The sequence below is a fragment of the Leucoraja erinacea genome, chromosome 26, assembly GCF_028641065.1.
Source record: "Leucoraja erinacea ecotype New England chromosome 26, Leri_hhj_1, whole genome shotgun sequence".
NCBI classification, from domain to species: domain Eukaryota; kingdom Metazoa; phylum Chordata; class Chondrichthyes; order Rajiformes; family Rajidae; genus Leucoraja; species Leucoraja erinaceus.
The window spans coordinates 13,276,720-13,299,415 of NC_073402.1; the positions used below are offsets into that span (position 1 = coordinate 13,276,720).

Below are 22,696 nucleotides of genomic sequence, written 5' to 3' on the forward strand. Positions count from 1 at the left end.
TTCAGGCAGAGTATTGAGAATAGAAGTTGGGAGGTCATGTTGCAGGTATATAAAACGTTGATGAGACCACATATAGAATATTGTGTTCAGTTCTGGGCACCATGTTATAGGAAAGATATAGTCAAGCTTGAAAGGGCTCAGAAATGATTTACGAGGATGTTGCCTGGACTAGAGGGTGTGAGCTATAGGGAGAAGTTGAGTAGGTTGGGTCTCTATTTCTTGAAACACAGGAAGATGGGTGGTGATCTTGTAGAGGTGTATAAAATCATGAGAGGAATAGATTGGTAAGATGCACAGTCTCTTGCCCAGTGTAGGGGAGTCGAGGACCAGTGGGCATAGGTTCAAGGTGAAGGGGAAAATATTTAATAGGAATCTGAGGGGTCACTTTTTCACACGTAGGGTGGTGGGTGTATGGAACAAGCTGCCAGATGAGGTAGTTGAGGCAGGGACTATCCCAATATTTAAGAAACAGTTAGGCAGGTGGGACTAGTGTAGCTGGGACATGTTGGCCGGTATGGGCATGTTGGGCCAAAAGGCCCGTTTCCACACTGTTTCACTCTATGACTCTAAGGATCATAAAGGAATCTGTCATTGAGTGGAAGGAAGGTGTGATTAATTCAAACAAGGATGCTATTGCAATGCAAAGAAGGATGACACTGACTTAGGTGAAGAAACAAGTTATTTGCAGGAGATAGACACAAAGTGCTGGAGTAACTGCGGGTCATGCCACATCTCTGGAGAAAAAAGATGGCTGGCGTTTTGGGTTGGGGTCCTTCCTCAGACACAGAAGCATCCTGACCCAAAACGTCACCCATCCTTTTTCTCGAGATGCTGCCTGACCCGCTGAGTTACTCCAGAACTTAACTTCAGTATCCACCAGCATCTGCAGTTCCTTTCTGCACAAGTTATTTGCAGTGTTTTGTTTCAGTAGTAGCACAACATACAGCTTGTGGGCCGAATGGGCTGGTCCAGTGTGTGGATGATGAGCCACTGCAGTCTCTGCTTGCTTATCTGCTCTTGCCTGCAGTGAGTGGCAACTTGGTCCCTGAAGCTGGTATGGCCTAACAGAGCATCAGGCTCTCTTGCACAAATGTGGACGCACCTTCAGAAAATGTTGTGGTATCAGGTTAGGTCATATCTGCACAACTAACAAAGCAGATTTCAAAAGTCTCAGAATATCTACGATATAAACAGAAATACAAATATTTAAATGAAGCCTGCATTTAATGTTTAAACAAAATAGAAGTAATTAACAGACACTAGAAAGCATTTAGAGCAATTAAACTCCTTTTAATATGTTTACATTAAGGATTAAATATCATTGTTAATTAATTGAATAAACTGAAAAAAAATCTCAGAAGAGTTTGTTTCCACTTCAGTGAATTATGTTGCTGAATCTGTGCCATGTTTGGGCTCAGCTTCCACTGTATATTACTGAGAAACTGCAACAGTGTCAGAGTGCAATCTGAAAGACAGCAAGAAGTTTTGGATCACCGCGTTTGCGCAAACTCAGAAGTGATTCAGATTGTCGGTCTGTCCCTCCCACCAAGAGGTGCCCCGAGACATTACGGAGCTTCATTTGGCTATCCTATCTCTTCTGCATAATTGTCTTGCAGCATACTCTCCTCTGTAATTAAACTTTCAACCTGATCTGCCTCATCTGTTGCAGACACCGTCTCTTTTTTGGTGCTGTGTCGTAATTAATTAACGCACCCATTTAATTTTAAATATTTATTTACCATTTCTTCTTTCTGACCCTAGTGGTGCTCTGTGGTCATCCTGGCTTTCCCCCTGGTGCAGAACTGTACGGTGACCAACTTACAGTGGGCTCCACGGTACGATATCACTGCAGCCGAAGAAGGCATCTAATTGGAAATAGCACTCGTGTTTGTCAGCTGGATGGGCGTTGGAGTGGATCATTACCGCACTGCTCAGGTAAAACTTCCTACTCAACACATAGGGTTCTGAATGTGATGGTCAACCCAATATCGCTTGACCATCAGGTAAAGCTACTGCAGTCTGAAGAAGGGTCTTCACCCAAAACGCCACCCATTCCATCTCTCCAGAGCTGCTGCCAGTTCCATTGAGTTACTCCAGCATTGTGTGTCTATCTTCGATTTAAATCAGCATCTGCAGGTCCTTCCTACAAAAAGTTACTGCACTGTTTGGACTGCTCTCGTGATACATGAGCTACCTGACTTCAACTCTGACATAAAAATAATAATGGGTGCATTTATTTCCAATTTTTTTAATTGGACTAAGTTTTTCTGCACCCTAATTTCTAACTCTCTAACTCTCCATCATGCTCTTCCTTCCTCTTTCCCTCCTTCCCTCCATCACCCATTGGAATCTATCCCCTTAATTAAGCACTTGGGTATTTATCCTAATTTTATTTTTAGTGGCTTGTATCAAACGGTGCCCAAAAATATTCATGGTAGTGACCTGTGGTCATTTAATCATCTAGAAGTTAGATGGTAAAGTGCTGCTCTCATCAGAGCTATATGACTTAAAATCAATTTAGCCTGGAGTAAATCGGGTGTATGGCAATTTCTGGTTCAAATTATGGCAATTGTGAAATTCAACTCGGCACTAGTAGATACTGGGATCAGTGGTGGTCTGATGTTAGACAATAGACAATAGGTGCAGGAGTAGGCCATTTGGCCCTTCGAGCCAGCACCGCCATTCAATGTGATCGTGGCTGACCATCCCCAATCAGTACCCCGTTCCTGCCTTCTCCCCATAACCCCTGACTCCACTATTTTTAAGCCATATCTAGCTCTCTCTTGAAAGCATCCAGAGAACCTGCCTCCACCGCCCTCTGAGGCAGAGAATTCCACAGACTCACCACTCTCTGTGAGAAAAAGTGTTTCCTCATCTCCGTTCTAAATGGCTTACTCCTTATTCTTAAACTGTGGCCCCTGGTTCTGGACTCCCCAACATCGGGAACATGTTTCCTGCCTCTAGCGTGTCGAAGCCCTTAACAATCTTATATGTTTCAATGAGATGCCCTCTCATCCTTCTAAACTCCAGAGTGTACAAGCCCAGCTGCTCCATTCTCTCAGCGTATGACAGTCCTGCCATCCCGGGAATTAACCTTGTAAAGCTACGCTGCACTCCCTTAATAGCAATAATGTCCTTCCTCAAATTAGGGGACCAGAACTGCACACAATTCTCCAGGTGTGGTCTCACTAGGGCTCTGTACAACTGCAAAAGGACCTCTTTGCTCCTATATTCGATTCCTCTTTTTATGAAGGCCAACATGCCATTCACTTTCTTCACTGCCTGCTGTACCTGCATGCTTACTTTCATAGACTGATGTACAAGTGCCTCCAAATCCCGTTGTACTTCCCCTTTTCCCAACTTGATGCCATTTAGATAGTAATCTGCCTTCCTGTATTTGCTACCAAAGTGGATAACCTCACGTCCAAGTCACCCTGCATTCTCATATCATCCTCCTCACAGTTTACACTGCCGCCTAGATTTCTGTCATCTGCAAATTTGCTAATGTTACTTTGAATCCCTTCATCCAAATAATTGATGTATATTGTAAATAGCTGCAGTCCAAGCACCGAGCCTTGCGGTACCCCACTAGTCACTGCCTGCCATTCTGAAAGGGACCCGTTAATCCCTACTGGGGGATGGAAGATATATTGGGCAGTCACAAATTGCTGGAGTGACTCATCGTCACCTCGTTCACTGCCAATGGACCATTGTGGGCTCCACCTTTCCTTGGTCATCGGTGCCAACTACAATTTGTTCTGAACCTTTTCATATCTCTAGTTTCCCTCTCCCCTAGCTCTCAGTCTGAAGAAGGGTCTCGACCTGAAATGTCACCTATTCCTTTTCTCCAGAGATGCTGCCTGACCACTGAGTTGCTCCAGCATTCTGTGTCTTTCTTCGGAGCACTGCAAGATTGGAAGGGACCAAGCTTGAGAGAGCGAATACAAGTCTGGTGGACTCAGGGTGTCATTTCCAAGTGGAAGTGATAGTTGGTTTAGTGGGCTGATAGTGGCGAATGGCCAGAGATTTCAGCTGATTCATTTATCTGCAAATTTCCAAATTCAGTAACATGGGATTAAGAATATTTTATTTCAGGAGTGCTCAGCAACAATGCCCCTAGAACGAAATGCAACAAGTGGCCTTACAGTATTCCATAGGGAACATTAAATAATGAGTAACATATTTCTGTAATGCAGACGTTAGTTTGGTGTTGTTGGAGAGATTTGCAAACTGGTGCCCTGTAGAATTTCACAATTGCCATGATTTGCCCCATAATTAGGCATAAACATGATATACGATTTTCAGTCTCATGTTACTGATGAGAACAACCCTTTGCCACCCAACCTCTGGATAATTAAACTACCACAAGACACCTCACAGTAATATTATTCAACACCATTTGACACAAGGCCATCAAAAATAAAATTAGAATAAATTGCAAATGCTTCATTAAAGGGGTAGGTGTCAATGAGTGATGGAGAGAGGAAGGGAGAGGGTGAGGCAGGTAGCTGTTCAATATTTGTAGATTAATAGTGCTGTAATCTAGTAATGCTGGCACACCCGCTTATAATTCTGACTCCCATTTCAACAAGATATCCTTTGCATCGTGTCTCAATTATCACTGGGCCATTTCATTTCTGAGTGTCAGGTGGTGTTCGCACAAGAATTGAGTTACATTGTTTCTCTCCACAACTTCATTTAATCTGAGCTGCCCCTCCTCCACCCTCCCAGACGACGATATGGCTACTCTATCATAATTTGGATCTTCTACATTTTAGTGAGGAAGAATAAGTACGACCCTAATGTGGAATAAGATATTGTGCTATATTAAAGCAATAAGGTTTGTGCATGGATGCTTCCTTGCCAGACGAGCACCTTTGTATTACACATTTTCTCTGTGCTTCTTTGATGTTCGATCTTATGTAAAATAAATGTGTTTTATACCAGCGCAAATATTAAGGAAGGAAACCATAGATAGTTTTCTGAAACTAGGCCACTTAGTTGCCCGTTCTTTTAAACTGTGCTCTTTTGAGGGTCGAGACACAATGTGTTTCACTTCAGTCCATTTGCAGTGACCGTGAGTGCAGAGAAGTTATCAGTCCCATTTTTGTACCACTATGGTCATTTCCAACTCTGTAAACCTTCCTATGGTGGTTTGGGTCTTTAACTGTGATAGATAATACACTTCTGGGGGTTGGCTGGAAAAAGATCTATGCTTACAATGGCCTGTAAACACTTTTAGCTCCAACAAGCAAAGCAAACTGTCCACCCCCTCCCCCGGCACCACTTTCCAGACTGTCAATTTATCAAGTTGTCCCCAGTGTTCAGAAATATTCAAAGCCTATCAAAGATTAAAATTTAAAATTTATTTTTTTAACAGCCCCAATATACTTTACATTGTTTGTATTAATGTTTTTAATTAAATATGAAAATAATTTTCTTCCTTGCTGTTGCTCCTATTCATCCAAATCAATGCTTTTGTTCTACCTGCACCAACCATGATTTGGTGCAAGCCGAGTGGGCTCTATTTCTGCACATGAATTAAATCACTCTACTCAATAGATCTCTTCCATAATCATGTTATTATTTTTAAAAATGTTGTTAAATTACATTTGTGTATACCGACTCATTGCAATGCTTGTTTAAAGAAAGTTGAATTTATAGAATCAGAAGCATAAATATTTTGGTTAGGCCGTAATTACTATAAAATAATGAAGAATCATGATGGACGATGACAATAGTAAGCCTGTACTGTACTGACGCAGCATCGTTCTTTGCACATACACAAGGTTCACTTTTGGTCTTTTGCAATTTGCTTTCAAACATATGAGAAACTTGCCTTGCTTAACAAAACCAGACCAGACATAATGATCTAAATGTCCAGGGAAACCATGAATGGGCCAGGTTGGGAAGGATCAGTGAAAAACAGTCAAGTCAAGTCAAGTCAAGTTTATTTGTCACATACACATACGAGATGTGCAGTGAAATGAAAGTGGCAATGCTCGCGGAACAACAAAACAACCAAACAAATTATAAACACAATCATAACACACATATTATTTTACATAATAAATAATAGAAGGAAAAACGTTCTGTACAGTTAGTCCCTGGTGAGAAAGGCGTTTACAGTCCGAATTGCCTCTGGGAAGAAACTCCTTCTCAACCTCTCCGTTCTCACTGCATGGCAACGGAGGCGTTTGCCTGACCGTAGCGGCTGGAACAGTCCGTTGCAGGGGTGGAAGAGGTCTCTCATGATTTTGTTTGCTCTGGAGTTGCACCTCCTGTTGTATAGTTCCTGCAGGGGGGTGAGTGAAGTTCCCATAGTGCGTTCGGCCGAACGCACTACTCTCTGCAGAGCCTTCTTGTCCTTGGCAGAGCAATTCCCGAACCAGATGGTAATGTTCCCGGACAAGATGCTTTCAACCGCCGCTGCGTAGAAGCACTGGAGGATCCTCGGAGACACTCTGAATTTCCTCAATTGCCTGAGGTGGTAAAGGCGCTGCCTTGCCTTACTCACCAGTGCTGAGGCGTGTGATGACCATGTCATATCCTCAGAGATGTGGACTCCCAGATATTTAAAACAGTTCACCCTATCCACAGGATCCCCATTTATACTCAATGGAGTGTACGTCCTCGGATGATGTGCCCTCCTAAAGTCCATGATTAGCTCCTTTGTTTTTTTGATGTTCAAGAGGAGGCTGTTCTCCTGGCACCAGAGTGCTAGATCAGCCACCTCCTCCCGGTAGGCCTTCTCATTGTTGTCTGAGATCAGGCCCACCACCACAGTGTCATCAGCAAACTTAATTATTGAATTGGAGCTGAACCTAGCCACACAGTCATGTGTGTACAGGGAGTACAATAGGGGGCTGAGGACGCAACCCTGGGGCGATCCTGTGCTCAGGGTGAGGGACTTCGATGTATTCCCTCCCATCTTGACTACCTGGGGCCTGGCGGTGAGAAAGTCCAGGACCCAGGCACACAGGGAGGTGTTGAGCCCCAATTCCAGTAGCTTCCCGGCCAGTCTGGTGGGGACTATCGTGTTGAAGGCTGAACTGTAGTCTATGAACAGCAAAGAGGAATGAAGCTTGAGGGATTGATGATGACAGATATATGTAGCGTTGGGTTCAGAGAGAAGAGGGTAGAGTTGACAAGTCATTGTGTCAGCATGTGGGGAGGAGAGGTTGGTTATATAAGGCCATTAAACACATGCCTTTGAAAGCATGTGCGCATGTGTATATGGCTGAGGGGAAAGTGAGAAATGTCTCAGAGTCTACTTGCATGATACAGGTGCACAACCTTTTATCCGGAGTTCCAGAAACCGAAAAGCTCCGAAAACCGGCCATTTTTTCCAGATGTCGTCTGCGCACCAAAGCTCGCGTTTGGCGCCAAACTTGACCCAAAACGACCCACGGTCAACCCAGGTCTGTACTACTGTAGCGGCTGCCTCCTCCCTGGAGACCGGGAGACGCTTAAACATCTGTAAATCATTGCTTAAATGTTAGTCAGTTAGTTTGGAGGGCTTTTATGTGAAGGGGGGTGAAGGAGTAAACTTTAATTCTTAGTCCCCTACCTGGTCGGAGAGGCGGGGAGCAGTCAATGCCTTACCGGGCCGCTGTGCAGTAAGCTCCGCAGCGCTGTGGCCGGTGGGGCTGCGGGCGGCGCCGGTTGTAGCTCCGACCCCGGCAACTCTACCCCTGGCTGCGAGGCGCTCCAAATCCAGCGCGGCCCGCGGCCGGACGCCCCAGCTCCGCGAATGTCGGGAGTCGGCGGCGTCGCAGTGCTGGGATACCAGCGGGGTGCGGGCAATGCCTTACCGGGTCGCCGTGCGGCAAGCTCCGGAGCGCTGTGGCCGCCGACACACAACATCGCGGAGCGTCGCTGGATTTGGAGCCGCGCAGCCAGGGGTAGAGTTGCCGGGGTCGGAGCTCCAACCGGCGCCGCCCGTGGCCGGACGGAGCCCCCAGCTCCGCGGCTCCAAATCCAGCGACGCTCCGCGAATGTTGGAAGAAGGCGGCCACAGCGCTCCGGAGCTTGCCGCACGGCGACCCGGTAAGGCATTGCCCGCTCCCAGCTGGTATCCCAGCGCTGCGACGCCACCGACTCCCGACATTCTGGGACGTCCGGCCACGGGCGGCGCTGGATTTGGAGCGCCTCGCAGCCAGGGGTAGAGTTGCCGGGGTCGGAGCTACAACCGGCGCCGCCCGCGGCCGGACGGAGCCCCCAGCTCCGCGAGGTTGGGAGTCGCCGACCAGGTAGGTAGGGGACTAAGAATTAAAGTTTCCCCCTTCACCCCTACGCCACCACCACCACATAAAATCCCTCCAAACTAACTGACTAACATTTATGCAATGATTCTCCCGGTCTCCGGGGAGGAGGCAGCTGCTCCAGACTTTTCAAGCCGCCCGCGCTACCTACCTAATCTACGCTAAAAATCTTCCATTCTGAAATCCGAAAATATCCGAAATCCGACAAGTGTCTGGTCCCAAGGCTTTCGGATAAAAGGTTGTGCACCTGTATATCAGAATCCGGCTTTGGGGATCAGAAAAGATTGGTTCCTATTAACTAATGCTGAAACAGGGCTCATCTCTCGAACAAAGTTTTGTTTCAGTGGGAATAATCTGTGTCAAAGTAGAGTTCAAATGCACAAGTGCAGTTAACATCAAGATCTGCAGACCTCAGTCTATTTGTTTCACATGGTTGGTCTACCAAGGCTGCATTCATGAAAGAGTAGCACACTTGTACAAAGGCACTCAAACAAGTTTAAAGATCAGGCTTAAGATACAATTCTCTTGCGTAATACTTTAAAGCAAATTAACAAACAATATATAGTGGCCAAGTGATAAAGTTTCTTGTGTTTTGGCACCTTCTTCTTGATGCAATGCGAACAGAAGAAATCTTTTCTCATCAAATTCCTTGCCAATGACATCTGGAGACTGAGTTTGTTGGCCCTTCAAGATGTCCTTTTTAGCTCATCCCACTCCCATGATAGAAGATGGCTGATGCACAGCTGACGAAGTATAGGGGAACTGAGTAAATCTGTGAATCAAATGTGTGCCAGTGTGTAAAATCACAGCACCGATATAAAAATCACAAAGTCCACCGGTTTTCATGCTGGTGCTTTGAGCTATTTAAGTTGGTTTAACTCGAGGAATAATGCTACAAAAGCTTGGAGGAACTTGGGTCTCTATTCATGTCAAGTTGTGGCTGAGTTGCTGAACTAAATGGAATGGAATCTTGAAGGGAAATTTGGAGGCTTGCCGTTTAAGGAGTTCTGCATTTGCAATGTTATCATTATATTGATTCGGAGATTCCACAATTCTTTGCTGCAAATGAGAGAGATACTGACTAAATGATAATCCCTCCGTTTATTCATTTCGCATCAGTTATAATTTGCAATCTATTCTCTTTAACATTTTCTCAACAATGTACAATTATCCATACAGTGGGACAAATTAAGATGTAGTAGCATAGGAAAAACCCAAAGTAAATTATGGAAACAAATATACTAATATACAGTGCGTTCTGCAATATGATGTGAATAGAACAGAAACAAAAAAACTCATTCGATGAAGGAAATAAAATCTAAATAATTTAGCTATCTTTCCTAATTTATTAACAATCTGCTCTTTATTAACAGACTACTTCAGGTATTGCTGTAAAATCTTTCATAGTTTAAACTACATATATGAATTAATTTATTTAGTCAACCACTGCATAAGAAGAAAATTATCAGCAAGTGCTGCACTTATTTTTCTCGCTCATAACAATTATTCCTAACTACCCTGGAGAGAATACAATCAAAACAAACAAAAACATGCATTTTCCATGAGCTCTGATCACAAATATTAAAATTTATTATCCTCATTTTGTTTTGCAAATGTTTCGCCAGGAAATGCACAAGCTTTTACCAGAAGTGTATTCTTACACGTTATATTTTGTTATGTCCTGGGATTTCAAACTGGCCAAGGGTAAGAATAATAAAGTCAGAGGGTCACAGTTATAAAATAGAATTCTTCTCATTCCATGCTTGTATTATCGAATGGGTGGGTGATAGGGATGGTGAGATCCAGAAAAAATGCTCTTCTCTCTAAATGGTCCACAACAAAAAAAATTTAGAGGACATAGAAACATAGAAATTAGGTGCAGGAGTAGACCATTTGGCCCTTTGAGCCAGCACCGCCATTCAATATGATCATGGCTGATCATCCAAAATCAGTACCCCATTCCGGCTTTTTCGTCATATCCCTTGATTCTCTTAGCTCTAAGAGCTAAATCTAACTCTCTCTTGAAAACATCCAGTGAATTGCCCTCAACTGCCTTCTGTGTCAGAGAATTCCACAAAGTCACACCTCTGTGTGAAAACGTTTTTCCTCATCTCAGTCCTAAATGGCCTACCCCGTATACTGAAACTGTGACCCCTGGTTCTGGACTGCCCCAACATTGAGAACATTACTTCTGCATCAACCCTGTCAAATCCTCTAAGAATTTTATCTGTTTCTATAAGATCCGCTCTCATCCTTCTAAATACCAGTGAAGACAAGCCCAGTCGACCCATTCTTTCATCATACATCAGTCCTGCCATCCCGGGAATTATCCTGGTGCACTATGCTGCACTCCCTCAATAGCAATAATATCAAATTAGGAGACCAAAATTGCACACAACGGTTTACCTAACACCATTTTCTGACTAATGTGGATTCCCTTCAGTTGCTCCCTCCCACCAGATCCTCGGTGCACTAGTATTTCCAGGAAATTGTCATCCTTAGAGAAGACAGAACCAAAGTACTCATTTAACTGTTCTGACATTTCCTTGTTTCCCATTATGAATTCACCTGTCTCTGACTGTAAGGGACCTACATTTGGCTTCACTAATCTTTTCCTTTTTACATACCTTTAGAAACTTTTGTTGTTTCAGGTTGAGACCCTTCTTCAGAGTTTGAAGAAGGGTCTCAAACTGAAACGTCACCCATTCCCTCTTGCTGGAGATACTGCCTGGGCCGCTGAGTTACTCCAGCATTTTGTGTCTATCTTCGGTGTAAACCGGCATCTGAAGTTCCTTCCTACAAAACTCTGGCCCACCTTCAACTCAAGTATTGTGCTCAGTTCTGGTAACCTCCTGAGAGAAAGGATGTGAAGGCTTTGTAGAAGATCTGGAAAAGATTTATGGGAAGTGTAAAGAAATTAAGTCTGACACACTTGTAACTTTACTTATTGTTTAATGATCACTCAGGTTAGACACATTCCAGCACTGACTACTTGCAGTCTATAACCATGCTGGAACCAAGAGAGGGAGGGAGAGATAGAGAGAGTTATTATACTTGATAACTAAGGCGTGGTTAGTGGTACTGAGGTAGCTATATTATTGGTTGCATGCATGGACCATCTACATCCTTCCCCTTAGAAATCAAAACAGAATTAGAGCCGTGGCAATGTAACAGCACAGGGCATGTGAGTTTAAGCAAAGTCGCCGTAGCGAACAGGTGGCTTGACAATGCGACCCGAACGCGTGCGTACAACACCTCCCCCCCCCCATCGGAAAGAAGAGAAGGCGTAGCGGAGGCAGGCGAGAAAGTTAAAGCAGGATCAAGCACAGTCGAAGCTGGAAAAGCAGGAGGGGGAGTTGAACTCTGAGGAGGTGGAGAAACCCGGCCAAAACCAAGCAGCCAAGGAGGAGGAGAACGCAGAGGATGAGGAGACCGCAGCAGGGCAGGGGTAAGCGGCATGCGGGGAACAGCAGAGAGATCGGCAGTGACAGGCTGGAACGGCAACGGAGGAGCATAAGGACCCGCAGGTGCAGGCTTCAACTCGTTCACGGCCAGCAGGTGTTGACGGCTCTGAAGGTAAACAGTCCCTTCGTAGTCCACCAGGTAAGATCTGGGGGAGTCAGCCATACTGACCATGGTCGCGAGGCGGGAGTAGCCGGTGGTAGTCTGCATCCGAACGACTTGGCCTGGCATTAGAGGAGACAGCGAGCGGCAGGACTTATCATGCGACCGTCGTTGACTTTCATGCTTCTGGTCAATCCGCTGTTGGACAGTGGCAGGCTCGAGCACTTTGCGTAGCAGGGCCTGTTGGGCGATTGGCATGGGTGGTCTTGTCATCCTCGACATCAGACGCTGGGCAGGGGAACCCATGGCTGGGTCCTGGGAGATGTTTTGTAGGTTGAGCAAGCCCAGGTAGAAATCGCAGTTGGACAGGCGCGACTGCTCCAGCAGAGCCTTAGCACTCGGCACAGCCCGTTCGGCCAGGCCATTACTCTGAGGATACTGAGGACTGCTGGTGTAGTGATGAAAGTTCCACCTGGCAGCGAAAGCCTTGAATTCGGTGCTAGTGAATTGCCGGCCGTTGTCGGTCTGCAAGCGTACAGGGGCACCGAAGGTGGCGAAGTGCCTGCGCAGCTTGCTGATGACCATCTCGGAGGTGATGGAGGGAAGTATGTCCACCTCGAACCAGTTGGAGTAGGAGTCGACCAGGACGAGAAATTGCTTGCCCCACCATTCGAATATGTCGCAGCCAGCGATGTCCAGGGCATGGTAGGCACCGGCTGCTGCAAAAGGGGCTGGCGCTGCTGGTGTGGGGCGAGGTTGTTACAGGAGGGACAGGAGGACACTCTGTCCCTGATGTATTTGGCCATACCGGGCCAGTAAAATTGTCCTTGGGCATGAGAAATGGTAGCATCGACCCCGGGATGACTGCTGTGGGCTGCATTGAAGTATAGATCGTAGAGGGAGGCTGGGACCACAACCTTGTGGCCTTTGACGATGACACCGTCTTGGATCACCAGTTCATCACGGACTAGGAAGAAAGGCTGGGCACCCGATGGCAAAGTGGTGCGTCTGTCGGGCCATCCGCGCTTGATAACGGCTGCGAGCTGCTGCAATGCAGGGTCAGCGGCGGTGTGCTCGGTTAGGCACAGCAGCTGCTTGGTTGGGACAAAGTTGACGTTCAGTACCAGCAGGTCCTCCTGCTCGTAGGGGTGACGGTCACAGGAGGCTAGTGGGGCACGAGACAGGGTGTCAGCCACATGCATCTCAGTGCCCTTCTTGTAAACGATGTTGAAATCAAAACGCTGGAGCTGCAGCATCATGCACTGCAGCCTGGCGGGGGCAATATGTATCGGTTTGTTGAGGATAGTCACTAATGGCTGGTGGTCGGTTTCGACTGTGAATTTGCTGCCGAAGAGGAAGTCTTTGAACTTGGAGCAGGCGAACACCACCGCCAGGAGATCCTTCTCGATCTGTGCATACCGTTACTCCGTGTCGGTCATGGTCCGTGAGGCATACGAGATCGGTAACAGCGATCCGTCGTCGTAGAGCTGCAGGCAAGCAGCACCTAGTCCAAAACGAGAGGCATCACAGGTAACAACAATGGGACGGCGCAGGTCGAATAATTTAGACTTCAGCCATTCGAAAGCCTGCTGGTGTTGTGGGAACCAGGACCAGGCAGTGTCCTTTTTTGTTAGCTGTCTCAGGGACGAGCTTAGTTCACTGAGATTAGGTATGAACTTCCCCATGTAGTTAACCATGCCCAGGAATCGCTGCAAACTGAGGACGTCGGTGGGGGCTGTCATCTGGGAGATTGCATTTGTCTTTTGCGGGTCGGGCTTCAGACCGTTAGAAGTGAAGATGTGCCAGACGTAAGGCACTTCGGAGACGCGGAATCTGCATTTTTTTTCCGTTCAGTTTCAAATTGATCTGTCGGGCCCGGTCCAGGACCCGGCGGAGGTTCTTGTCATGTTCGGCGGCATTCTTCCCATAGACTAGGATGTCATCCACGATGATGGCACATGGCATGCCGGCGAACAGCTGTTCCATGGACCGCTGAAACACCTCGCTGGCAGAGCTAATACCAAATGGCATCTGTAAGAACTTGAATCTGCCATATGGAGTGGCAAACGTTGTCAGGTCGGAGGAGCGTTTGTCGAGAGGTATTTGCCAGAAAGAGCTCTTTGCATCAAGGACAGAGAAGATCGTGGCCTGGCCAACTTGAGCTGCAATGTCTTCCACGGTTCTCATGGGGTAGTGTGGTCGCCTGATCGCGAGGTTCAGGTCCTTCGGATTGATGCACACCTGTATCTCGTTCTTGTCCTTTTTCAGGGTGGCGACCATGGTGGAGACCCAGTCGGTGGGTTCGCTAACCGCTTCCAGCACTCCCATTGCGACCATGCTTTTCAGCATAGACTCAACTTTATCCTTCATAGTGAGGGATGCTCTGTGTGGTGCATGGACCACGGGCACCACTTTCGGGTCGGTGGCGATTTTGTAAACGAGTGGTAGCTTGTCCAGCTCATTGTCGAACAGGTCTGGGTACTCAGACATCGGATCCAGCAACACCTGCACTGTTGACGGTGCGGTCGAAGGACACCAGTCCTAGGTCCTGGCATGCCTGGTTTCCCAACAGAGTCACACAGTCATAGTCGAGAACATAGAACAGGAGAGGCCGCGATAACTTCTGCAGCACACAATTGAAAGTGGCCTTCCCCACAGGTTTCAGCACCTCGCCCCCATAAGCATGTAAAGTCGAACGGTCTGCAGTCAGCAGCTCATTAAGTCTAATCTTTTTTATAGGATAGATTAGAAAAGTTAGGATAGTTTCCTTGAGAGAAGGATGATGAGGGATCTAGACAAAGTTTGCGTTGTGAGGTTATTCTCACTGAAGGCAATGACAAGGAGTACAGCTCATGGATATAAAATAAATGAGATTGAAAATCAATGCTTGCATGGGGAAAAAAGTGTTTTACATTTGTGACTGGAAACTGGAATGGACTGCCTGCAGATGGTGTGGTGGCAGGTCTTATTGTGGCCTCAAACTGTAATTATAGAGATATATGATGAAGAGAGGAATTGCTGTGGAGAAGAGACTGAGAGGTGGAACGTGAATTGTCCTGGAAGAGAGTAGGCATGAGCATAGAGGGCCAACGAACCTCTTCCTCTACTGTAACAATTCTATGAATTCCGCAATGTGGAGACACTATAAATCAATTTATCCTCTGTTACGAACACATCCATTCAAACAACCATCCAGGCCTATGTACTGAAAAAATGTCAAAGACTGAATAATCTAACACCATTAATTGTCCATAGATTATAACAATGTTCTTCTATACAAGCTAGGGGAAGGCAAATGTTATATTAAAATATTTTATTTCAAATAGGTATTTGTACCTTCGATTTTCCAGCATCTACAGTTCCTTAAACGAATATCAAAACTTCCTTGTTAAACATACCTGCTACTTATAGTTCCCCTATGAACTATCCCTGGAACTTCTAATAGCATTTCAATATGACATGTTGATACTGGTTTGCATTGTTATGTGAGTGGATTTTTTTTTACACACCAATCACTGGAATTATCACCTCAAAGGAAATTTCACCTGGAATTGATTTCATCAGTAATCCAACATTTTAATATCCAAGTAAAGTTGAATTGCTTTCAAATTACTCAAAGTTGTGATTAAAATCTATCCGTTTGAAGTGCATTTTGCTACCGATATTGATGTAATATTTCAAGGATTCTGTGTATTTCATTCTAGATGTTTGTTTCCTGAATTTCCCAGCATTTACTTTGTGCCACGGGATGACAAAATCCCATGGCACAGAGGATTGATAACTCCTTTTGAGAGGATTTGAGAATGTCTTTGCTCTTTTCAAAATACTTGGAAGGAGACTGCAGGTGAAGCTTTCAAAGTGTAGGTTTTGGGCAGATGATGAATTCAATGCCCTGCCAGTTGCGCTTTTCTGCAGCTGACAAACAACAGTTGTGACAAGCATTCATATGAATAGCTCCAAGCTCTTTGATTTTCTTTGCTTTTCAGTGTTGACAGAAATACAGAGGAACTGTTCACAATGAACTTTTCATTGCTTTATGCAGTTTTTGTGTGGTAATTTCCATGTATTAAAATGTGTGAGACAGCAAACACATTAAAAGTGTATTAAACCACTGCAGCGGCAACCATGGCTTGTGAGGAAATCCACATCTGAAACCTCTGCTTTTATATCTATTAATTACAAGAAGAGTATTTATGTTTTAAAAGCATAATTAAAGATAGGAGCCTATTAACAATGTTGACAGGGGTGCGAAATGCAACAATGTTATTGATATTCATGGGTTGAAGCTCAACAATGGGAGAACAGTGGGATGGGTTGGGTTCATAAGGTCATAAGTGATAGGAATAGAATTAGGCCATTCAGCCCATCAAGTCTACTCCGCCATTCAATCATGGCTGATCTATCTCGCCCACCTAAAGGGGCTGTCCCACTGCGGCAACCTAATCCCCGAGTTTAGGAGAGTTTGAAAAAGTGTCATGTTGAAGACCTCCTTCGACTATGTTGAAGATTAGCTTTGACTAGCATCAGGAAAATTGGACACCGAATAGTGGAGAGTGAAGATGACTTCATTTGATCTCCTTTGACCTCCCTCGACCTCCTTTCGACTATGACTACCTTCGACTAGGTAGCGAGTTCCGGTGGGCGGCGCGACTCACGTCGCAGCAGCCTCTGCCGTCCGTCTGTCTTTTTGTTATTTTTTGTCCCGTTTTAATGTAGTTTTTATTTATTTTTTTGTGTATGGGTGTGTGTATGTGTGTGTGTGTGGGGGGGGGGGAAACTTTTAAAATCTTTCCCCTGCACGGAGAACTCGACCTTTTCCCTGTCGGGTCTCCATTGTCATTGGGGCTGCAACGTGGAGCGGCCTCCAGCAGGGACGACCTAGGGCTCCAGTCGCAGAGCTGCGGATCTAATCACCATCGTAGAGCTGGCCGAGTTCTGAGCGGGTGGAGCGGTGGCGGCGCGCTGCTGCGACCCGACCCCGGGGATTCGGAGGCTTACCGCAGGTCTGGTGGACAGTGACACCGGGAGCCCGCGGGTCCCTGCTGGGAGACCGCTTTTCGCGTCTTCCGCAACGGTGACTTCACCCGCCCGAGTCGTGGGGTCGAGGAGTACCTGGAGCGGGGCCTTACATCATCGCCCGGCATGGCTTCAATGGCTGCGGGGCGTTTGTAGCGCCCGCCGGGGGCTCCAACACCAAGACCCGGAGTGCGGCCTTGCATCACCCAGCGCGGCGTTATTGGCCGCGGGACAATTGCCATCGCCTGCCGGGGGCTTTGACTGACATCGGGAGGGGAATGGGGAGTGCAGGGGAGGGATAAGTTTTTGCCTTCCATCACAGCGAGGAGGAGATGCGCTGTGATGGATGTCTGTGTAAATTGTGTTGTGTCTTGGGTCTTTTTTTCATGTGTGTATGACTGCAGAAACAACATTTCATTTGAGCCTCTATGAGGTTCAAGTGACAAATAAATTGTATTGTGTGTACCTTTGATTACCTTCGAATACACTCGATTACCTACGAATAACATGCCAACCTACGAGTAAAAAAATTAATGATTTTTCCCATGGCGACCATTTTTAAATCAGAATGTTGAAAAATACACCGCGACCTAGCTGAACCTCGAGTATGCGGAGACTACTCTCGTGCATGAAGGAGAGTAAAGGGCCTGTCCCACTACGGCGACATAATTGGCGAGTTTAGAAGAGTTTAGGAGAGTTTGAAATAGTGTCATGTTGAAGACCTCCTTCGACTATGTGGAAGACCTCCTTCGACTGTGTTGAAGACTAGCTTCGACCAGCTTCGACTAGCTTTGGGAAAATTGGACACCGAATAGTGGAGAGTGAAGACGATCTCCTTCGATCCTCTTCGACCTCCCTTCGACTATGTTGAAAACTATCTACGGCTACCTTCAACTACCTTCGATTACCTTCAACTACCCTTGATTACCCATGAATAACATGCCGACCTACTACGACCTATCTCGACTAAACCTACAAGTAAAAAATATATAGATTTTTTTTCCATGGCGATCTTTTTTTACTTACGGGCATTTTTCAGCATGTTGAAAAATACGCAATGACCTAGCTGAGGCCTCGAGTACGCGGGGACTACTCCCGAGCATGAAGGAGAGTTACAAAGACTTCCTAGGACCTCGTGTCGACCATGCTGCATGTATGAGTCGAGGGCAAACTCTTCTGGACTCGCGGGTTAGGTCGCCGCAGTGGGACAGGCCCCTAACCCCATTCTCCTGCCTTCTCCCCATAACCTCTGACACCTGTACTAATCAAACGTCCATCAATCTATGCCTTAAAAATATCCACTGAATCGGCCTCTACAGCCTTCCGTGGCAAAGAATTCCACAGATTTCTCCTCATCTTCATCCTAAAAAAACATTTTTTAATTCTAAGACTATGACCTCTAGTCCTAGACCCTCCTACTATTTGGAAACATCTTCTACACATCCAATCTATTCAAGCCTTTCACTATTCTGATGTTTCAATGAGGTATGCAACATCTCCAAGTTTGCGGATGACACGAAGCTGGGGGGCAGTGTTAGTTGTGAGGAGGATGCTAGGAGGCTGCAAGGTAACTTGGATAGGTTGGGTGAGTGGGCACATGCATGGCAGATGCAGTATAATGTGGATAAATGTGAGGTTATCCACTTTGGTGGCAAAAACAGTAAAGTAGACTATTATCTGAATGGTGGCCGATTAGGAAAAGGGGAGATGTAACAAGACCTGGGTGTCATGGCACACCAGTCATTGAAAGTAGGAATGCAGGTGTAGCAGGCAGTGAAGAAAGCAAATGGTATGCTAGCATTCATAGCAAAAGGATTTGAGTATCAGAGCAGGGAGGTTCAACTACAGTTGTACAGGGTCTTGGTGAGACCACACCTGGAGTATTGCGTACAGTTTTGGTTTCCTAATCTGAGGAAAGACATTCTTGCCATAGAGGGAGTACAGAGAAGGTTCACCAGACTGATTCCTGGGATGGCAGGACTTTCATATGAAGAAAGACTGGATAGTCTCGGCTTGTACACGCTGGAATTCAGAAGATTGAGTGGGGATCTTATAGAAACGTACAAAATTCTTAAGGGGTTGGACAGGCTAGATGCAGGAAGCTTATTCCCGATGTTGGGGAAGTCCAGAACTAGGGGTCACAGTTTAAGGATAAGAGGGAAGTCTTTTAGGACCGAGATGAGAAAATCATTTTTTACACAGAGAGTGAAGGGATCAGGGGGTGTGGAGAGAAGACAGGGATGGGATACTGAGTTGGATGATCAGCCATGATCATATTGAATAGAATGGCGGTGCAGGCTCGAAGGGCCGAATGGCCTACTCCTGCACCTATTTTCTATGTTTCTATGTACCCCCTCATTCTTCTAAACTCCAGTGAGTAAAGGCCCAATGCCGACAAATGCTCATCATAGGTTAATCTACTAATTCCTGGGATCATCCTTGTGGTATTGGACCCTCTCCAGAGCCAGTACATTATTCCTCAGATATGGTGCCAAAAATTCCTCACAATATTCCAAATGTGGCCGTACCAGTACCTTATAAAGCCTTAGCATTACATTCCTGATTTTGTGTTCAAGCCCTTGTGTTACACAAGAGGCTAAATATTGTATGTCCCATTATACTGTACTTGTATCCTTGATGGGGTGTCAGATCCCCCCACCCCCCTCCATTCCAGCAGTATCCAGCTGTTAAGGTTTATTTTTACTTCAAACAGATAACAACACAAAAGTTAGTAATACAGTAACGTCTTTATTTCACCAGGCAGGTGTGGGATCAATTCTCCCCAGTCTGTAAAATACAGACTACAGAGTCTCTCTTTCTCCACACACAGAGGTAATGTTCAATCAGATATATGTATACCCTAATAATCAGCAATTCTTACAGAGCATTGTACAGCCTCTTGCCTGTTAAAATCAGAGGATTGACATGTTCTTCTGATAGAGGAAAGGTTAGCCCATATATGTTTATGCTGAAGGAGCTATTTTTTGCAGATTCAAGCACTCTTGTTTTTTGACCTTGTTTTTCTACTTTTTGTACATTACAATCCGTAGAGTAAAGGGTAGGAATGAATTGTCTGAACATTTTTCTGATTGTTTATATCATAGAGAAAAACATTCATGTATTGTGCTGTAACCTTGCTAGTGTTGTAGAAGAAAGGCGAAAACATTCATGTTATTGTGCAGAACTCACTAGTGTAGTAGGAGAAAGGTTAGGCTGTGGCGGGTCCCAAGGGTCGTGCCATCATACTGTCGAACCCCTCGGCACTGGAGTGATTCAGTCTGGAGGTGGCCCTTAGTCAGAGGGTTTAAAGGGAGGGGTTTGGGTGCCATCTTTCTCTTGTTTGGTCTTTCCTACAACCGGGAGGAACATAATTAAAGGTGCCTCTCAAAACACTGGACTTCGTGCTTCCTTTTGAGACCCACGCACCACAAGGCATCCATTTTATTGCTTCTAAATCTACAGCAGAATCCATTTTGTAACTTCTAAATCTTTAAACTTTTTCACAGCAATCTGAAATGTTCTACTCAAATGTTCTAAATATCTTCATTTCTGAGGCATCATACTGCATGAAAAATATAAATCAGGCCTCCATTTACCTGTGTTGAAAGTCAAAGAGCAACACAGGTATAAAAGTGTTATATTGGATCATTTAAGCAGGATTAGACTGTCGAGGTCCTTTACCCTGATCTACCATCCAAATAAACATTGGGATTGATTTGTATTCTAGCACACTTTTCTAGTTTAAATGTATTAAGCACAGGGTTTTTTTTAATTAACCTACCAACTAAAGCACTTTTTGTCAACATTGAACAAGCAACAAGGAAGATTCCTTATGTACCATCTCAGAAACATTCTTCTTCTATTTAAGCATTCCTTCAAGATCGAAAATGATCATAGACTATATTATTCAAAAACGAGGTTGAATACATTTTATCCAAACGTCTCTCCCAGATGCGATAAATGTTTGTTTCAAAACGCTAATATAACACATTCATTTGTAGGATGTACAAAGTTGAATAAATTTTGGAGAGATATATTTGATATATTTACAAAGCTTTTCAAGTCAAGAATAGAACCCAAAATGGAATGGATTATATTTGGAATAATAGGAGAAGATACCAATTTAAATAAAGATCAAAATGTTTTTTTGAATTATGGGTTAATAATTGGAAAGAAATTGATACTTAAATTTTGGAAAAATACAACCATACCAACTGTTAAAATGTGGATTAGGAATATGATGGACATAGCACGCCTTGAAGAAATGAGACTCCGACTAATAGATAAATATGACCAATTCTTAAGGAGTTGGTCTCCTTTCATCGACTTTTTGGAATCATGTGATGCAGCGGTACCGTAAAGATTGCTGATTTCAGTTCATGACGCGGATAGATCTACATCTCCGAATACAGATTTGAAAAATTCTCTTTTAAGGGGCCTTCTCTTCTATTTCTACTTTCCACTTTCTCTCTTCCTTTTTTATTTTTTATATACACACTTCACGTTTTTCTACTCTCTACCATCTATTTTTCCACTTTTTCCTCTTTCTATTGTTTTCTTTTTCTTGTCTTGCTTACTTCCTTCTCATAACATAAAACTAGAGGTTGTACATAGAATGGATTACGGTATTACATAGTTGGCACCTAAAATTAGGTTCCACTGTACTGTTTTGTGCTGTATTAACTTCTAATAAAATAAACAAAAAAAAAAAAAAAAAAAAAAAAAAAGATCGAAAATGATTTACTTCCACTTTGGTTTTGTTGGATCTGCAGTGGCCAGTGAGACCAATGTGGAAATTGCAGATTCTTTCTCGGGTGGAATGGATAGTGGTTGACGAGGTGAGAGAGTGGGCAGTTTGTTTGTTGTTCTGCTCCTATACCTCTGATGCTTTGCTGGAAGTTCTCAATAACATCCTGAATACTCCCAGTCGCAGAATGAGTGTGGAAACTCAACACGGTCAATATCTAAGGTCAAAAATGAACCCAGGACCATGGTGGTTTGAGGTAGCAGCATTTGCTGGTGCACTATCTACCACCATTATAGGGACTCAGTCATGACCATGCATTATGAAGGGGACATGTTTAACTGTTATAGTCTTATTGTATGTGACCATCAACAATATCATTTTGGGAGGGTTTACTGAATGCATGTGAGCAGTGACAAACATCTTCCCTTCTTATAAAGTCATTGATGAATATATTTGGGCCTGGAATAGTGCCCTGAGAAATGTGAGCCTTGAAAAATGTTCTCCTTTGTTCCCAACATTATTGGCTTCCATTAACCTTCGCCGTTGTTCTCAAAGCCAGGCATGATTGCAGATAACTGTGCCAGGAACTTTTATTAATTTTACTGTTATGAAGATTCATCAAGGAATTCACTAATCAATTATATCCTTAACTTTAAGAGCAGGGTGGAATGAGGTCTGGAGTAAAGTGGTCCAGGCAGAATCTAAACTGAGCACTGAGAGATTGAGGGTTTGGGCATATGTTGGTTGATGAACTGTCCATGACTCCTCCATCCCTGTGCAGCTGATTGAGAGTCAGCAAACAGCACAATCATTGGCCAATGTGATAGGCGGTGCGTTTTCTGGACAGGAAGTGCCTGCAAAATTTCCACCTTATCGGATGGACTGCCAGTGTTATGAATCTATTCAAACAGCTTGGTTAGAAGATACAACCCGAGCAACATCGGCACTGACACTTTGCAACACAGTGAAACCTGGTCAAAGACGTGTTTTAAACAATGTCAAACAAGGAGAGTTGGAACAGTAGAAACCTCTCGGGATGGACTAGCAGATGGCAGGGCTTCACCAGTTTACCAGAGGTGGAATGATTGAAAGTTGTCATTGCATC

The 22,696-nt window shown here is 44.8% G+C and overlaps 1 protein-coding gene across 1 annotated transcript in view; it reads left to right on the plus strand.

The window, feature by feature from the left end:
- csmd2 (CUB and Sushi multiple domains 2) overlaps window positions 1–22,696 on the plus strand; it is a 577,487-nt gene that overhangs the window by 460,297 nt on the left and 94,494 nt on the right. The window contains 1 exon segment of the mRNA XM_055656152.1: window positions 1,762–1,935. Coding sequence (XP_055512127.1) covers window positions 1,762–1,935 — 174 coding nt within the window.